The sequence below is a fragment of the Selaginella moellendorffii genome, unplaced genomic scaffold, assembly GCF_000143415.4.
Source record: "Selaginella moellendorffii unplaced genomic scaffold, v1.0 SELMOscaffold_20, whole genome shotgun sequence".
NCBI classification, from domain to species: Eukaryota; Viridiplantae; Streptophyta; class Lycopodiopsida; order Selaginellales; family Selaginellaceae; genus Selaginella; species Selaginella moellendorffii.
Genome location: NW_003314281.1, coordinates 406,878 through 421,765, shown reverse-complemented (window position 1 = coordinate 421,765; position 14,888 = coordinate 406,878). Strand labels below are relative to the sequence as shown.

Below are 14,888 nucleotides of genomic sequence, written 5' to 3'. Positions count from 1 at the left end.
CCATTTCGCGGCCTTAAGTAAACTCGTCTCTTTAAGTATGCTTTCTCTGTAAAAATGAAACCTTTAATTCAAGAGATAAGTTCCTTACTCATGGACAATGTTCACGAGTTTGTCTAACACCTTATTGAGAGTATTAGCGAGACGAACACCAGCTCGTGCAAGCAACAGTTTCACAATTGGCCAACGCGTCTCGAAATACGCATCTGTGTAACAAGAGTTGTCACTTACGAAAGGATAAAAAGTGCAAGCAACAAACCAGCCAATGTAGAGTTTTGAGGTGCATCCTTGTAACCCGAAGCACAAGCAAATTTGATGCTCTCCTTCGCATACCTGATAATGACACAGTGCTGATTGTTCTGCCAGTTTAGACCAAATTACTCACTTACCTTACTGGACAGGTAAACTCTTCACCAGGACAGTGTCCCCACTTTGCAGCCTCCTCTGCCTAAACACGGATAAGTAACCTGGGAAGAAATGGCAACTAAGTTGTTCACAGTGATGCTTTTCTTGATATCATGTTCCATGCTTGCAATGGAACCCGCATAAAATCTTTCCAGAGTCTTGTTGATGATATCTGAGTCCCACACCTACAAAGTTCAACTTCGGCATCACACCTTCTGTAGGATGTAGCTTCATACTTACCCGATGAAGATTGCTGGAGCGGTTGTACCAAGTCAGAAGTATAGTGTTGCCACCGAGATCGCCAAGGAATCCCAAATGCATTGGCTGCAAGAAGTTCACTGTTTCAGACAAAGAAAAAGGACAAAGAGCGAACCTGATGAATGTCCCCCAAGAAATGAGCTAAGAACATAAGTGCTTCTGTGAGATTATCTGTGAGATCACACTGGTGAGGTGGAAATGCAATAGCAAAAGTTAGCACTAACAGGTGACGTTGTGCTGATGCTCGAGCTGCGAAGTGTAGTTGTAGATAGCAGCAGTTATGCACACGTTTTTAGCTCCAAAGTAGTGACAATCCCCTGCGCATATTAGAGTGAGCTTATAATGAACCTGAAGTAATTCTTTCCTTGCTTTTATCAGCAAATCCACAAACGTTGTCGGGTGTGTCTGCAAAATGGAGAGGAGCGCTCCAGCTATAAGCATACGAACGTTTAACTTGATCTGGCCATAAGCAGGCGTGCGAGAAGTTGAGGCTAGTCACGGCTAGTGACTGCGCTCTGAGTCGGTGCCTTGAAAAGAGACTGAAGAAAAAGAAGAAGAAATAAACACAGTGATAGAAATTAGAGTTGAAATACCTGTGCGATAGTGCAGGTAACAATGTGGCCGATGTCGCCCCAACCGGCAACTTCGGCTGAGAATGCTGCCAACAGCAACACCACGCTCCTTAAGGTAACCATAATCGAGAAGCGAGTGTTGCAAATAACCAGAACGAAGCTCGCAATGAAAAATATTCCTCTTTTCCGTATGAACAGTCACTGGAATCCAGCTAACCAACAAGACAGGCACATTGGAGTGTAGCATGTTATTGTTGTAAGAAATGAACAGTGCATTGCTACCGCAAAGCTTACTCTCTAAGAAAGATTAAAAGTTGGTAATAGCCTTGTCGGGATAAAAGACCATACTCACAGAAATATTGTTCTCATAGCTTTCACCGACCATCAGATCGATCACTCATAATTACGAACAGCCCCTTCGTTGAAAACCTCATTGAGTATTCCACCAAGTCGAACACCTCCGCGTGCGAGGAGCATTTTGACAATCGGCCAGCGCGTCTCAAAGTACTCATCTGCCAGAAAGCAAACTGAATCTTATAGAGAAAAACAATTGGGTAACCACAAACCAGCCAATGTGAAGTTTTGAGACACGTCCTTGTAACCCCAAGCGCAAGCGATTTTGACACCTTCTTCAGCGTACCTAGACTCAAATTATTGGTATTTTTCTCAGTTGAAGGAAGTATGAACTTGCCTCAGTGGACAGCCAAACTTTCGACCGCGGCAGTTTTTCCATTTTGCAACCTCTTCTGCCTGAACAAAAAATTAGAGACTGAGAAGCTAAGCAAATAAATAGTAGGACTTACAGTGATACTCATTCTAATATTATGTTCCATCACCCCAATTGAGCCGCCATAGTACCTTTGTATAGCCGTGTGAATAATATCTTCGTCCCACACCTGTAAGCGCATTCTAATCAGACTCGAACAAAATGTAGCCATTTTTTACCTGATGAAGATTGGTTGAGCGATTGTACCAACTAACACGGACTCGATTGCCACCAGGAATCCCATGTGCATTGGCTGCAATCAGTCCAGAAAATCAGGAAGTTTACTAAAAACAAGCAGAAATACAAACAACCTCATGAATATCTCCAAGGTAATGGGACAAGAACATAAGTGCCTCGGTGCGATTATCTGTCAAATCATAATCAAAAGAGTACGCAGTTTAGAGTTTGATACTAACAGGCGAGCAAACGTTGATTCTCAAGCTGCGAAGTATAGTTGTAGACAGCCGCAGTGCAGCATACGTTTTTAAATCCCAGGAAGTGACAATCCCCTGGAAACATCCAACCTTCATGTCAGCCTACGCAGTCTAACTCTAGTACCTTACTCTCATCGTCGTATCCACAAACGTTGTCGGGCGTATCCGCAAAATGCAAGGGAGCGCTCCAACGATAGGCATACGAGCGTTTGACTTGATCTGCCCAAGTGCAGCTCTGTGAGAAGTTCAAGCCAGTAGCGGAAAGCAAATCTGTGACTGCATTCTGAGTCGGCGCCTTGAAAAAGGACTGAGAAATGTGCATATAAGAGAAACGGTGATGAATATCTCATTGAAAACATACCTCTGCGATCAGGCAGGTAACAATGTGTCCAACATCGCCCCACGCTGCTACCTTACATGAGAAGGCTGCTACCAGCAACAGCAGAAATCTTGGAACATCCATATCAGCTTCCTTCCGGGGTTCACAGGCACTTTACTCTTTAATAAAAACTCTACTTTTGTAGAAGGATGAAAAACGTGGGACTGTACAACATACTAAGCAAATTAGGTTCCATAAGAAAGTCAGGATTCATACCTTATTATGTTTAGTTGCACGCGATACTTTAAATCTAGACGATAGAGTGTTATGTACATTTCTTGTTCTGATCTATTATTCTAGCCAGAAACTTTTCTCTTCAGCAATGCTATCGTCTAAACACACAGAAAGTCTCCAGAGTTAAAACGAATACAAATTACAAAATAAAAACAGTTAAGACCTGTTGCACTGTGCGCAGTATCAGATGAACGATCTCGTGCCTAGGAAGTTCCCTGTTGGGAGAATAGTAAAGGACGTAAGTTACGAGCAAGGTTTTGACACGTACTTCAAAGTCGCAGCATCGTCCTCATCGTCCATCACCTACAAGATAAGTCAAAATTTTAACTTGAGCTATGCTTACACTAAGCACAAAACTGTGTAGGCAAAGGCCTTCCGACAATCTTCCGACAGTTGCGCCAGTTCACCTGAAGAAAATAAATCATACACTTTTGAAGAAAGAAAACTGCGTACCAGAAGCGAGGTGCGTGTCGTTTTCGTTAGTGGCGGCACCTGAGCTTCCTGCAATGGCAGAAATCAAGCTTTCTGTCAACTCGTCCAGACGAGAAAATTCCTCTAGCGATGGACTTCCTGGTGCCAAGTCATGGCCGCTCATTTGAGCCTGTATTATATAGTCCATAGACCTCTCCAAGAAAAATAAAGAGCAACCTCGGTTTTGGAGAGTTTTCTACAAGGAAAACATTTATAAAGATTGATGACAAGATTTTAACTCGTACCTGAGATTTCCATCCTTCTCGTGGTTTTCCTGCGAGTATCACCAGATTAATTTGAACATTTTAATTAATCACAGAACTGTTAAATTGCTTGAAAGCGCCTGCGAATCCCTCGACAGCCTACCTGGAAAGAAAATCATCTTAGATCCATTGAAAACGGACACGCGTGTAGAAAAACTTTCATACAATAAAGAGTACTTACGAAGAGCAGCGATGCGATGCTCGTCACTCCCGTTGCTTCCATTGCTCCCTGCAAGGAATAAAGTCACAGGAAGTAGAAAATATCATACAAGTGGCGAGATCTTTCCAGCTCTGTAGAGAACAGAAGGTCAAGGAAAGAAATCGATAGGATCAAGCATAACAATCGAATATTTCGGAACGAATCGAGAAGATCGAGCACAGATTTGCAATATTTCCTCAAGAAGCAGCATTTTCGATTCAAGATAGCTAGCGATCAGGCAGCAGGATCATACCTAGGCGCCGCTTCCGCCGCGCGTATTCCCTGATCGGCGCCACGCTCCGCTTCATGCGAGAAATCGCGCCCTTGCGCGTTACAAAAACATACTTCGACCTAGTTTTAGGGTTCTTGGGAAGTTCTCTCTCATTACACAAGAGCTAGGTCACATTTCTTCCAATGTAGCTAGATTTCTAGTACTCCTCGCCTTCATCGCCATCGCCTTCCACCGATTCCGTGCCTACTTCCTCGTAATCCTTCTCCAATGCGGCTAGATCCTCGCGCGCCTCGGAAAATTCCCCTTCTTCCATTCCCTCGCCGACATACCAGTGAACGAAGGCCCTCTTGGCGTACATGAGATCGAATTTGTGATCGATCCGGGAGAAGACCTCGGCGACGCTGGTGGAGTTGGAGATCATGCACACTGCTCGCTGGACCTTGGCAAGATCTCCGCCCGGTACGACCGTCGGTGGCTGGTAGTTGATTCCACACTTAAATCCCGTCGGGCACCAGTCCACGAACTGGATCGTTCTCTTGGTCTTGATCGTTCCCACGGCAGCGTTCACGTCCTTTGGAACCACGTCTCCGCGGTACATGAGGCAGCACGCCATGTACTTTCCATGCCTTGGATCGCATTTGGCCATCATCGAGGCTGGCTCGAAGGTGGTGGAAGTGATCTCCGCGACCGAGAGCTGCTCATGGTAAGCTTTCTCGGCCGAGATCACTGGCGCGTAGGACGAGAGCATGAAGTGGATCCGAGGATATGGGACCAAGTTGGTCTGGAACTCGGTGATATCAACGTTGAGAGCTCCATCAAAGCGAAGAGAAGCAGTGAGCGACGAGATCACCTGCAAATCAAGTAAGAAACCATCCGGTAGGCTCTCTCTCTCTCGATTTTTTTTTTCTCTTTCGTTTTGGTTTTTCTTATACCTGAGATATAAGCCTGTTGAGGTTTGTGTATGTAGGCCTTTCTATGTCCAGCGATCGTCGGCAGAGGTCATATATCGCTTCGTTGTCGAGAAGAACAGCAACGTCGGTATGCTCCAGCAGCGAATGCGTGGAGAGGACGCTGTTGTAAGGCTCGACGACCGCGGTGGAGACTTGCGGAGATGGATAGATGGTGAAGCCGAGCTTGGACTTTCTACCATAGTCGACGGACAAGCGTTCTAGAAGCAGAGATCCCAAGCCGGACCCCGTTCCACCTCCAACAGCATTGAACACGAGGAATCCTTGGAGACCCGTGCAGTTGTCGGCAAGCTTGCGTATCCTGTCCAAACACAAGTCGACTATTTCCTTGCCAACTGTGCCATCACGGGTAAGGAACTTGTCAGCGAGTTTTATAATTCTTTTCTGTACGCTACCTGTGTAGTGGCCCCTCGCGAAATTGTTTGCAGCGTCTTCCTTCCCGCTGATGAGCTGCTCGGGGTGGAAGAGCTGGCGATAAGTTCCGGTCCGCACCTCGTCAATCACCGTTGGCTCCAGGTCCAGAAAGACGCAGCGAGGAACATGTTTCCCCGCGCCAGTCTCGCTGAAGAAGGTGTTGAACGCATCGTCTCCGCCACCTATGGTCTTGTCACTCGGCATCTGCCCGTCCGGCTGCGGCGCACACGCAACAAGCACACGGTCAGAGGTGAGAAAAGTTCAAGTCACCGTCACTTTCGAGCGAGACTCACACACCTGAATTCCATGCTCCAGGCAATAGAGCTCCCAACACGCGTTCCCGACTTGGATTCCAGCTTGCCCGATGTGGATTGAAATGCACTCTCTCATCTTTACGTACTGGCTCGGGAACTCGAACTTGGAAGAATGTATGAGCTGGTCTCTCTTCGTAAGGAGGTAACTCTGGTGTCTCGGAGCTCGTAAGAGACTTCTCACTCAATTAACGGTGTGGAATTTAAGGTTGTGGCGATGGACGAAGTAACCTGTAAACAACGGACACGGGCTATAGATTTCAACCGCAAGTAACCGCTGGAACCGCTAACGACCAGTTAGTGAATCCCGTTTCCGTGACAACGGAACCGACGTGGTCTCGACGTCATTCTACGTAAATTTCCGCTGGTCTCGCTGGTTAGTTTTAATTCTTTTGTTTCTATAGAAATCGTTTTTTGCGATAGGCATGACAAGTGTAGAGCCTTATGCTGTGGCCACAATCGAAGCACATCATATGGACAAAGAGGGACAGATCATTGTACACAGAAAGTATGTGATCTGTCTTTTATTTCTTGAATTTTTTTCTCATTGGACGGTTAGGTGGCATTGGCAACAAGAGAATGTACACTCCCTTTTGTTTAAACTACGGCTGAGGTACGTATTTCATTTTCTCTGGTTGGAAAGGAGAGTTGGGGGTGGAAGAATATCTAATAAGTGTTTTGCTGTGCTCTGATAGGAAGCATACAGAGACCCCACTTAAGTGTACAGTGATGTTTCTAGAAGATGTTTTGCGTCTCGGGGAATCGTTTTCCTGCTTTTTATTTTCTTTTCTCTCTCCTTTTGATTTTCTCTTTCCCAGATTTCAATCTTCTAGAAGAAGAAGAAGCTGACACAGGGTCGAGGCTACTTATTAATGTCGCTGCCCAGCGTGGAAATGTTGGCAACTGATCAACGACTCTTTGGAGAGGAGGAAAGATGTCACTATTCACGAGATATGTTGACTGGAAACACGCGACCGCGAGCTTTGAACCACACGAACTCCAGGTACAAGATTTGGGAGAGTCTCAAACTTATGCGAAAACTTTAAAACTCGTCTTCCAGGCAGTGACGAGAACTTTAAGAGCCATTTTGTGTATTCAAAGACTGCACGAAGGAAGGTTCCATTCGTGCTTTGTACAAAGCTTATGCAGAAGCACGCGGAAAGGAAAGAGATCCGCGGAGCTGCTTCATGGAAGTTGTGAGACTCAACTGTTGCGGATTGCGGCACGCAGACGTAGCGAGAAATTTCTACAGGATGTTTTCTAATCAGTCCATTCCGTCCAGGCAGGGTGGAACAGGAACAGTGGAAGAAGCTTCTACTGGTGGCACGAAAGTAAACGTTTGATATCGCAAGACAAAAGCGAGGAAAGAGGTATGATCTTTGCTTGTCATGTTTTCTAACTATGTCGCTAATGTCTATTAGACCAGCAAAGCTGCGCGTGATTAAATTCGTAGCCGGCAAGCTTTGCAAGGCTTGTACGTTGAGAAAAAAACCCACCGAGAATCGCTCGCCAAGTTCCCATGGTTTTGAGATTCTCGTGGAACAACACACAAACTTCACCACCTTTTGCTGCGTAGAAACCATGGAGACTCACAGATTAAACGCTTGACAAATCTGGATTCACTCCACCACCTTGGTGGACCTTTAATTTTTTTTTTTTCTTTGCCCCGTGTGAAACCAAACTAGACCAGCAAAGATTCGTTTGACTTTGGGTGAAGCTTTTTGCGAGTTCTCCATTGGCTAAACTGGTTGGTGGTGCTGTTCTTAGAAGAAGCAAAAACAAAAGTAACTCTCCGGAAAATTGGAGTAAAAAGACTAGGAATTTCCCAGTGTTTATAGCGTGATGCCTCTGTCCAAGCTCGCCCGGGAAGATTCCCCAAATTCTAGCTCCTCCTCTGTGCCAGTAGTGATAAAATTGTTTACAAGGGAAAGAGGAGGAGGTGTGCCAACGAACAACAAAGAGAGGGAATTTTTGTCAATAATGCTGGCTGGAATCTAAATCTCTCCTCTTCTCTTCTCTTTTCTATTTCTCTCTCTTCCCCCAAATCTGGTGGCGTGGGAGCAGTAGGAGTTTGATTTGCATCCTCGCGCTTTGAATCGAAGTTTCTAGCGTGATCCACGAAGCGATCCACCGCTGCGGCATTCTCGCCCTTGTCCAGCATTTGCTCTACCTAGGTCGGGAAAGCGCCACAAAGGAATTCTTCTTGGATCACTCCGCCGCTCGCTCGCTCGCTCCAGTCCAATGCCCCGCCCCGCGTCAATTCGCTCCTTGCTCGCCAATCTCATGTGGATCTGCTCGGCCTACTGGTGGTGAATTCGCGGATTCGATCAGGGTTTTGGGGCTGCTCTAGCCATGGGATGCTGGGATTTAAACTTGCCCCATGTCCCTAGAGTGAAGCTGGGGTCGCAGGGATTCGAGGTGTCCAAGCAGGGCCTGGGATGCGCGAGCTTGTCCGGCGCTTACCACGCCAGCCCGCCCGAGGAGCGATCCATCGAGCTCATCCGCCGTGCCGTGGAGTCGGGGATCACCTTCCTCGACACCGCCGACTGCTACGGCCCCTTCGCCAACGAAATCCTCGTCGGCAAGGTGAGATTTCTCGCATGCCTCTGGAAATTTCGAGGTTTTCCTTCCAAGAACACACCCCGCTCTCGCATGTTTCCCCCAAGAACTCATCGATTCTCTTCCAGGCAATCCGAGGGATCCGCGACAGGGTCCAGATCGCCACGAAATTCGCGGTGGCTGGCCTGGACAAGAGCAAGACCGCGACGATCCGCGGCGATCCAAAGTATGTGAGAGCTGCCTGTGAGGCGAGCTTGCGGAGGCTCAATGTAGACTACATTGATCTCTACTACCAGTACCGGGTGGATCCAAACGTCCCGATCGAGGTCACGGTAAGTTCTCTTTCTCACAACCTTTTCTTTCTTTGCTCTCTCCATTTCGTCCTTGTTTGTCAGTCCTTTGGTCGTTTGTCCTTAGTTTTAACTTTGTTCCTCGTAGAACTTTCACCTTTATATTTCTTGCTATAGTCTATGAGCTATGATTTGCTTCGGTCTTCCTATAGTCTACTATGATTTTCTTCACGTCGAATTCTTGCCTCTCAGGTGGGAGAGATGAAAAAACTCGTAGAGGAAGGCAAGGTGAAGTACATAGGCCTCTCAGAAGCTTCGGCATCGACAATCCGGCGAGCGCACGCAGTCCATCCCATCACTGCCGTCCAGATCGAGTGGTCTCTTTGGGTACGAGACGTGGAGGACGAGATCATCCCGACTTGCAGGTATTTGGCTTGAAGAACTCTCTGATCTCACCGTAGAAACACACACGGCGATGGCACACAGACCTCACGTCTGTGTCATTGCTCGCCATAGATATACTGTCGGCGATTGTCTCACTCATCTCTCTCTCTCTCTTTCTCACTCACAAACTTTGTCTCTTTCAGAGAGCTCGGGATCGGGATCGTCGCTTATGGCCCGCTGGGGCGGGGATTCTTCTCGGGGAAAGCAGTGACGGAGGATCTCGTCCCCAACGATTTCCGCAAGGTTTGTTTGCAGTCAAGCTCTGTACCTGGAGTGGAAGAACCGTGGAGTGATTCTTTCTCTTTGATCAAACAGGTTGCCATCCCCAGATTCTTTCCCGAGAACTTGGCACGAAACAAGGTGCTGTTCGATCGAGTCCACAGCATCTCGCGGAGAATAAAGTGTGCGCCGGGCCAGCTGGCGCTGGCGTGGCTGCACAGTCAGGGCGATGACGTGGTCCCCATCCCTGGGACCACCAGGTTTGGGCACCTGGAGGAGAACATGGTGGCGGTGGGAATGGAGCTGACGCGGCAGGAGATTCGCGAGATTGAGGCAGCGGTGCCAGCGTGCGAGGTAATCGGCCAGCGTGTCAAGAACATGTTCTACACGTGGCAGTGCGTCTCCACGCCGCCCCTGTCCACCTGGAAGGCAGCGCTGTGCATGCAAAGGTGAGCCAGCGCTGCCATTTTCGTTTACCAGGAGAAACACAACCAAACCAACAACAAATGTGGTTTGATGGGATGAAGATCCTGTCATTCACTTTGAAGATTGAAATTCTATAATTGAGAGTAAAAATCCAAATTGTAAATAACAAAACGAATTTAGACAAGAACGCATTGGTCAAAAGCTATACGGTTTATGAGAATTTGTCGTTGCTTTTACTGTTCCTTTTGGGTGCTGTGCTTTTGATTTCTCATTCTAAGAGGCATTTGATGGTGGAAGTGGTGAGATTGTAGCTTTCCTGATCGTGATGCTTCGATTTTGGTCCAAGAATGTCAAGATGGTCAATTCTTTCATGTGGGACAACACAGCAGAATGTGTGTTGCGGTGTCAACTTGAAAGCCATCGACGTACGAGTTCGTGGTGAATAATGTCGCAGCATGTTTCCGAGTTGTCTCTAAATTTGTGCTGATCAATTTGCACAGAGGTGTACGAAGGGATAAGTTTCCACTCATTCCAGAAGTAGCTGTCAGCCAAGCTTAAAAACGAGAGCTTATGTTCCCATGCACGAGATCAAGATCCAAACCATATGCTACTTGCTTTTACCAGCGAGGAAGCCTCTCACCACCGGCAAAAACTTCGCCTTTTGCTCTCTATACATCTTCATCCGCTTGAAAAAGTATGACATGTAGTCAAAGTCGATTGCTGCTGAAGATGTTGCCTGCAAGCCAGGGTTATTTCAAAGCGCTATAAAAAAAATATCCAAAGCTTTTTACCTGGACAATTGCCCAAGCCGACCATGTAATATGAGCGGGAAGCGCGTAGAAATTTGCCTCAACAAACAGCTCTTCCAGTTCTTCATGTGTCGCCTGTTAATTCACGAGCGTTTCCACATTGACGAGATCATAAGAAAATACCTTCTCAGGATCATCTGGTCGCAAATAGTGCCTCAAGAAGTTTAGCTGCCGGTCTTTGCTTGGATAGCTGCAAAACAAGAGCATTGCTTGGATAAGAACGCAAATAAGATCCAAAATGCCTGTGGATTACGCGCAAAAGTCGCAATCGAGTCCGGCATACTCGTTGAAGTGAGTTCCAATGTCAAATCCACGATAGTTATATCCACTGTACTCGAAGTCGATAAAATAGTACTTCCCTGTATAAAAATATTGAAAACCTCCACTTCAAACACATTTATCACCTTGCGCATCAACCATGACATTGCCGGGAAGCAAATCGTTGTGTGCGTAGACGACAGGTCCCTTCAAGCGAGCGCCGATTTCCTGCAAAGATCAACCAATGTAGGCTTGACTACTATCGCTTTGGGAACGCAAACCTTCAATGTATTGATCTCTTGCCTTAGCTCGTCAAATGACACCGCCTCCAGTTTCCTTTGATTTTCTGGATTCTCAAACTTGGTAACAGCAGACGCTGGAGCAGCAGCACTAGCATTGTTACACAAACAACCGAAAAAAATATGAAAGAAACCCAAGAAGTTGCCATACCGAGCTCAAAGTATCTGTTAATCTCGGTCCAGACCATGGGTTCCTTCTCGCCCGGAACTTCTTGCTGATGAAGGCGTCGAAGTTCTTTTGCAACTTTTGCAACGACTGCATCGTCCAGAAAATCTGCCAGCTTAGGCAAACTAATTCAAATGAACAAAAGAATAAAGAGTAGCTTTACGAAGAAAAAAAACCTTCAGGTGTGAGCGTCCTTGCCGTGACAAACGTTTGAATGATCCCGTTTTTAAAGACGCCTTTGAGCTCTGGACAAAACCCAGCTCGCGAAAAATGACAGGTTGCCTGCGAAGAAAAAGAAGTTGAGATCAAGGAATTACTCAAAGATTACTCCCAATGCTAACCTGGATTTCTCGATCCCGATCGATCACACCCTCGGTGGCAGGACCAAACACGCGGACAACAACAGATTGATCCTTCTTGGAAACTTTAGCCACTGCAAACGAAAGAACACGCCCGTTGCATAAAAGCAAAAAAAAAAAGAGAGATGGAACTTGCAATTCTCCAACTCACTAATGTTTGTGATCCCTCCATTGATCCGGCAAACGTCAAAATCTGAATCATCGGCGTCTTGAAGCTCCGGGATCAAGGCCCGGCACACATTTCTGGGCGGCAAGACAAGATCAAACGAAGAAATTTCTTTCTGGCGATCGATCGATCAAGCGCTCGCTCAGGACTTACATGATCTGCGCCTCCATATCCTGGAAAGGAAGAAGCGAGTCCACAGAGAGCGCACACTCTGGAAAATGCGCCTTCATTCTTTCACGAGCTAGCTAGAAGGGTTTTAGGGCTAGGTTTTAGTGCCAACTAAAAGGGAAAGGGGCCCTCACGAATATTCTTCAGATATGTGTTTGTCAACGCGTCTGATGTGGCCTACGTTAGGGTTCTTCGTTGTACACAGGTGAATCTGATGTGGCAGGAAGAATGGGTTTGTGGGCGATGGAACTTCTTGGAAGGCAGTAGTAGGGGCAAGAAAGGGGGGTGGCTGAGGGAGAGGATTGGCTTGGGAACAACATGACGACATGGTGTGGACTCCAATAAGCCTTGCTCGGGCTTATGCCCATTTTATGGTGGAGATGAGAGGTACCTTAGGCAAGTTGGAGTCTGTATGAATTCTTTGTTGTTATTTTCAATTTTGGTATAATTGAATTTTGTTTTTCTATCTCTCACATCGCCAAAAGGACTTTCCTGGCTAGGACAGCCAATGTGACCTAAGGAGGTTTGGTCACAGGGTATGGCATCCAAAAGTACATTCAGCCAAGGGCTGAGGAATGACTTGAGCCAAGGAGGCCAGTGATGGGGGCTCTTGGTGATCCACCCCAGGTGCTGGGGATGTGCATCCAAAGGTTGGAGCCACCCCACATCTAGCCAGGGGCTAAGAGGCCAAGGAGGCTAGTGATAGGGATCTTGGTGATCCACCCTAGGTGTTGGGGACATTTTGGGCTATGGTGCCCTTCTTGTCCAGCATGAATTGGGACCTTAGTTTTGGCACGAGGATGGACCACAGTAAAGTGGTATATAATTTTTGGGCCCCCTCTGCAAAAGGGAAATGCATGGAAGCGTCTCTAATTTATCCAGGGGAGAACCACTACAGCTGTAGCAGTCAATAATAAGCCCATAGAACAAAGTGAGGTGAGACAATGACATGGACACAAGTGAATCCGTGGCAGGAAGAATGAGTTTATGGGTGATGGAGCTTCTTGGGAGGCAACAGCAGAGGCAAGAAAAGGGGGTGGCAGGAGCTAGGACTGAGGGAGAGGATTGGCTTGGGAATGACATGATGAGCAAGGGCAATCAAGATCTGAGCATAGTAAGGGCTTTGACACAATATGGACTCCAATGTTTATGCCCATTTTAGAACTGCTACATCGTTGAGAAGCTCACAATTGAGCTTGAAAAGCCATTACAACTAAATTTGCATAGTTAGGGCATAAAGGATATTGTCTGTCTCAACAATACAAGTAAAAAGAAAAATGTTAGTTATTTTACCTTAATTAGAAGAGATTTAGCTTTTCTAGGTTCTTGATTTTTACGGAAGGTCAATTATCTTTATGTGGGTTAAGCACAGCACGATGAGTGTCTTGGTGTCATGGAAGCCATCTATGTGTCCTCTACATGTAGTTATGGAACAAAAATCATGGGATAGTATTGGTGCTTTATCACATCCAGAAATTAAGCTTTCTCTTTTTTATTTTAAACTTGTGCAAATTATTTTTTACGAGGATAAAGAAGAAATTCCTAAGTGTTTATTTATCTAAGAATAATTCTCTTTTGCTTTAACTTATACTAGCTTGGCAAGAACCTTTATGGATTGAGAATTAGTCCCTTAATAGATTAACATGTCTTTACTATCATTTTTATGTGTTAATTCCATTTTGGTCTTATTACTTATTTATGTAAAGGGTATATATCTACTAGTTAGGCTTATGTAAAGAGTCTTGAATAATCTAAATTCATAATCTAAAATTATTTCATATTTAATAAGCTTTCAAACTTATCCCAAAGAACCTAAAGTTAGCTTTTAATAGGGCATTTACCAATTTTGGTGTATAATAGAGATAAAGGGTAAGATAAAAGTATGGTTAACCATTTGAGACATTGTTTGGCTCTCTAATGAGTGTATTGTTTTTTATTTTACATTTAACTTGGGTTTAAGCCCAAACTTTATATTATATAGATAAACTGATTTCAATACTTTGTCTATATGGTTTTTATCATAGAGTAACTATTATAAACTAATCACATAACCTCTCTCTTTCTCCCCCCTCTCTCCTTATTTTTCATTAAAAAGGGCATTACTATGTAAACAACTCTATTAGCTATATATAGTATATGTGATCAATAAATCATTTTTTCTCCTCTGAGAGATGATTTACAATTAAATGTGATCTCATTGATTGTATTGTGCCTTGCTTGATTTTCTATATTGCCATCTATAAATATTGTTTGGTTGCATTTAGTCTATAGTGTTAGATTATATTAAGTCTTAGATATAATAATGCACTCTTTAGTGATGTATTTATAAGTGACTAATTTTTCCATTTTACTTTAGTCACTTAACTATATCTTTGACCATTTAAAAGAATTTTACTCACAACCTCTATATAAGCAACTAAAGAAAACGACTCGAGAGACGGTCCATGGGGTTCAAATATAAAGGGAAAGGGCCCATGAATAAGAGTGCACCCCCTTTTCCAATCGGTTAAGGGTCTTGGGATAGTTGAAGTTAAACGTCCTTGGGTTTGAATAGTATTAGGTTGGAAGTCCAAATTTAAGAGCTTACACTCTATACATCCTTATCCCAACTTAAGGATTTGCCATACCATTTTTGCATTTGGTGGAAGTGCTCCACTAGTCTATAGTGTTAAATTATATTAAGTCTTGGACATAATAATACACTTGTTAGTGATGTATTTGTAAATGACTAATTTTTCCATTTTACTTTAGTCACTTAACCATATCTTTGACCACTTAAAAAAATCTTACTTACAACCTCTTTACATCCTAATCCTGACTTA

At 45.0% G+C, this 14,888-nt stretch overlaps 5 protein-coding genes and 1 long non-coding RNA gene across 7 annotated transcripts; 2 read left to right on the top strand and 4 right to left on the bottom strand.

Moving 5' to 3' along the window:
- Positions 1 to 50: 50 nt before the first annotated feature.
- LOC9651750 lies at positions 51 to 3,110 on the bottom strand. Its single transcript, XM_024677881.1, has 18 exons — positions 3,028 to 3,110; positions 2,794 to 2,975; positions 2,562 to 2,739; positions 2,415 to 2,507; positions 2,310 to 2,365; positions 2,178 to 2,251; positions 2,067 to 2,128; positions 1,924 to 1,982; positions 1,611 to 1,744; positions 1,298 to 1,444; positions 1,030 to 1,199; positions 885 to 977; positions 776 to 831; positions 643 to 726; positions 495 to 587; positions 387 to 445; positions 257 to 330; positions 51 to 203 (listed from the first exon to the last, which is right to left on the bottom strand). Exons 2-18 carry the CDS (start codon positions 2,893 to 2,895, stop codon positions 85 to 87), a joined length of 1,653 nt encoding a protein of 550 aa, XP_024533649.1. The 5' UTR covers positions 2,896 to 2,975; positions 3,028 to 3,110; the 3' UTR covers positions 51 to 84.
- Positions 3,111 to 3,154: 44 nt separating this feature from the next.
- LOC112347229 lies at positions 3,155 to 4,340 on the bottom strand. 2 transcript variants are annotated; one of them, XM_024677781.1, is made up of 9 exons: positions 4,232 to 4,340; positions 3,961 to 4,008; positions 3,839 to 3,882; positions 3,762 to 3,790; positions 3,694 to 3,712; positions 3,499 to 3,646; positions 3,389 to 3,452; positions 3,314 to 3,333; positions 3,155 to 3,260 (listed from the first exon to the last, which is right to left on the bottom strand). In XM_024677781.1, the coding sequence occupies exons 1-8, from the start codon at positions 4,284 to 4,286 to the stop codon at positions 3,315 to 3,317; spliced, it is 426 nt and encodes a 141-aa protein (XP_024533549.1). In that variant the 5' UTR covers positions 4,287 to 4,340; the 3' UTR covers positions 3,155 to 3,260; position 3,314. The 2 variants fall into 2 exon arrangements, with proteins under 2 accessions (XP_024533549.1, XP_024533548.1); XM_024677780.1 differs by having other exon boundaries at positions 3,314 to 3,348; positions 3,403 to 3,452.
- A 53-nt stretch (positions 4,341 to 4,393) lies between these two features.
- Positions 4,394 to 5,991, bottom strand: LOC9637000 (tubulin alpha chain). Its single transcript, XM_002972624.2, has 4 exons — positions 5,890 to 5,991; positions 5,574 to 5,808; positions 5,143 to 5,513; positions 4,394 to 5,060 (listed from the first exon to the last, which is right to left on the bottom strand). The coding sequence occupies exons 1-4, from the start codon at positions 5,980 to 5,982 to the stop codon at positions 4,407 to 4,409; spliced, it is 1,353 nt and encodes a 450-aa protein (XP_002972670.1). The 5' UTR covers positions 5,983 to 5,991; the 3' UTR covers positions 4,394 to 4,406.
- Positions 5,729 to 7,464, top strand: LOC112347251. The gene is made up of 8 exons (XR_002992729.1): positions 5,729 to 5,842; positions 5,908 to 6,048; positions 6,112 to 6,279; positions 6,327 to 6,411; positions 6,463 to 6,516; positions 6,599 to 6,906; positions 6,964 to 7,273; positions 7,325 to 7,464. It is a non-coding gene; the product is annotated as an uncharacterized LOC112347251 (long non-coding RNA).
- A 211-nt stretch (positions 7,465 to 7,675) lies between these two features.
- Positions 7,676 to 10,028, top strand: LOC9651749 (probable aldo-keto reductase 4). The gene is made up of 5 exons (XM_024677870.1): positions 7,676 to 8,489; positions 8,591 to 8,794; positions 9,005 to 9,177; positions 9,340 to 9,439; positions 9,512 to 10,028. Exons 1-5 carry the CDS (start codon positions 8,256 to 8,258, stop codon positions 9,866 to 9,868), a joined length of 1,068 nt encoding a protein of 355 aa, XP_024533638.1. The 5' UTR covers positions 7,676 to 8,255; the 3' UTR covers positions 9,869 to 10,028.
- Positions 10,029 to 10,346: 318 nt separating this feature from the next.
- LOC9651748 (probable ethanolamine kinase) lies at positions 10,347 to 12,138 on the bottom strand. The gene is made up of 11 exons (XM_024677790.1): positions 12,052 to 12,138; positions 11,884 to 11,975; positions 11,715 to 11,806; positions 11,550 to 11,655; positions 11,359 to 11,481; positions 11,190 to 11,284; positions 11,055 to 11,136; positions 10,904 to 11,009; positions 10,774 to 10,840; positions 10,633 to 10,725; positions 10,347 to 10,577 (listed from the first exon to the last, which is right to left on the bottom strand). The coding sequence occupies exons 1-11, from the start codon at positions 12,126 to 12,128 to the stop codon at positions 10,449 to 10,451; spliced, it is 1,062 nt and encodes a 353-aa protein (XP_024533558.1). The 5' UTR covers positions 12,129 to 12,138; the 3' UTR covers positions 10,347 to 10,448.
- Between the last annotated feature and the right edge of the window lie 2,750 nt (positions 12,139 to 14,888).

Excerpts from the sequence above, each read along its gene's own strand:
- LOC9651750 (XM_024677881.1), bottom strand. The coding sequence starts at position 2,895 with ATGGATGTTCCAAGATTTCTGCTGTTGCTGGTAGCAGCCTTCTCATGT. Across the intron at positions 2,508-2,561 it reads TTGTGGATACGACGATGAGA|GGGATTGTCACTTCCTGGGA; the intron begins GTAAGGTACTAG and ends GGATGTTTCCAG. Across the intron at positions 2,252-2,309 it reads ACCTTGGAGATATTCATGAG|CCAATGCACATGGGATTCCT; the intron begins GTTGTTTGTATT and ends GACTGATTGCAG.
- LOC112347229 (XM_024677780.1), bottom strand. The coding sequence starts at position 4,286 with ATGAAGCGGAGCGTGGCGCCGATCAGGGAATACGCGCGGCGGAAGCGG. Across the intron at positions 3,883-3,960 it reads GCATCGCATCGCTGCTCTTC|GTAGGCTGTCGAGGGATTCG; the intron begins GTAAGTACTCTT and ends TTTTCTTTCCAG. Across the intron at positions 3,791-3,838 it reads CGCTTTCAAGCAATTTAACA|GAAAACCACGAGAAGGATGG; the intron begins GTTCTGTGATTA and ends TGATACTCGCAG.
- LOC9637000 (XM_002972624.2), bottom strand. The coding sequence starts at position 5,982 with ATGAGAGAGTGCATTTCAATCCACATCGGGCAAGCTGGAATCCAAGTC. Across the intron at positions 5,809-5,889 it reads GCCTGGAGCATGGAATTCAG|CCGGACGGGCAGATGCCGAG; the intron begins GTGTGTGAGTCT and ends TGTGCGCCGCAG. Across the intron at positions 5,514-5,573 it reads CGCGAGGGGCCACTACACAG|TTGGCAAGGAAATAGTCGAC; the intron begins GTAGCGTACAGA and ends GTGATGGCACAG.
- LOC9651749 (XM_024677870.1), top strand. The coding sequence starts at position 8,256 with ATGGGATGCTGGGATTTAAACTTGCCCCATGTCCCTAGAGTGAAGCTG. Across the intron at positions 8,490-8,590 it reads ACGAAATCCTCGTCGGCAAG|GCAATCCGAGGGATCCGCGA; the intron begins GTGAGATTTCTC and ends ATTCTCTTCCAG. Across the intron at positions 8,795-9,004 it reads ACGTCCCGATCGAGGTCACG|GTGGGAGAGATGAAAAAACT; the intron begins GTAAGTTCTCTT and ends CTTGCCTCTCAG.
- LOC9651748 (XM_024677790.1), bottom strand. The coding sequence starts at position 12,128 with ATGAAGGCGCATTTTCCAGAGTGTGCGCTCTCTGTGGACTCGCTTCTT. Across the intron at positions 11,482-11,549 it reads AAGGACGCTCACACCTGAAG|ATTTTCTGGACGATGCAGTC; the intron begins GTTTTTTTTCTT and ends CTAAGCTGGCAG. Across the intron at positions 11,285-11,358 it reads TAACAGATACTTTGAGCTCG|CGTCTGCTGTTACCAAGTTT; the intron begins GTATGGCAACTT and ends CTGCTGCTCCAG.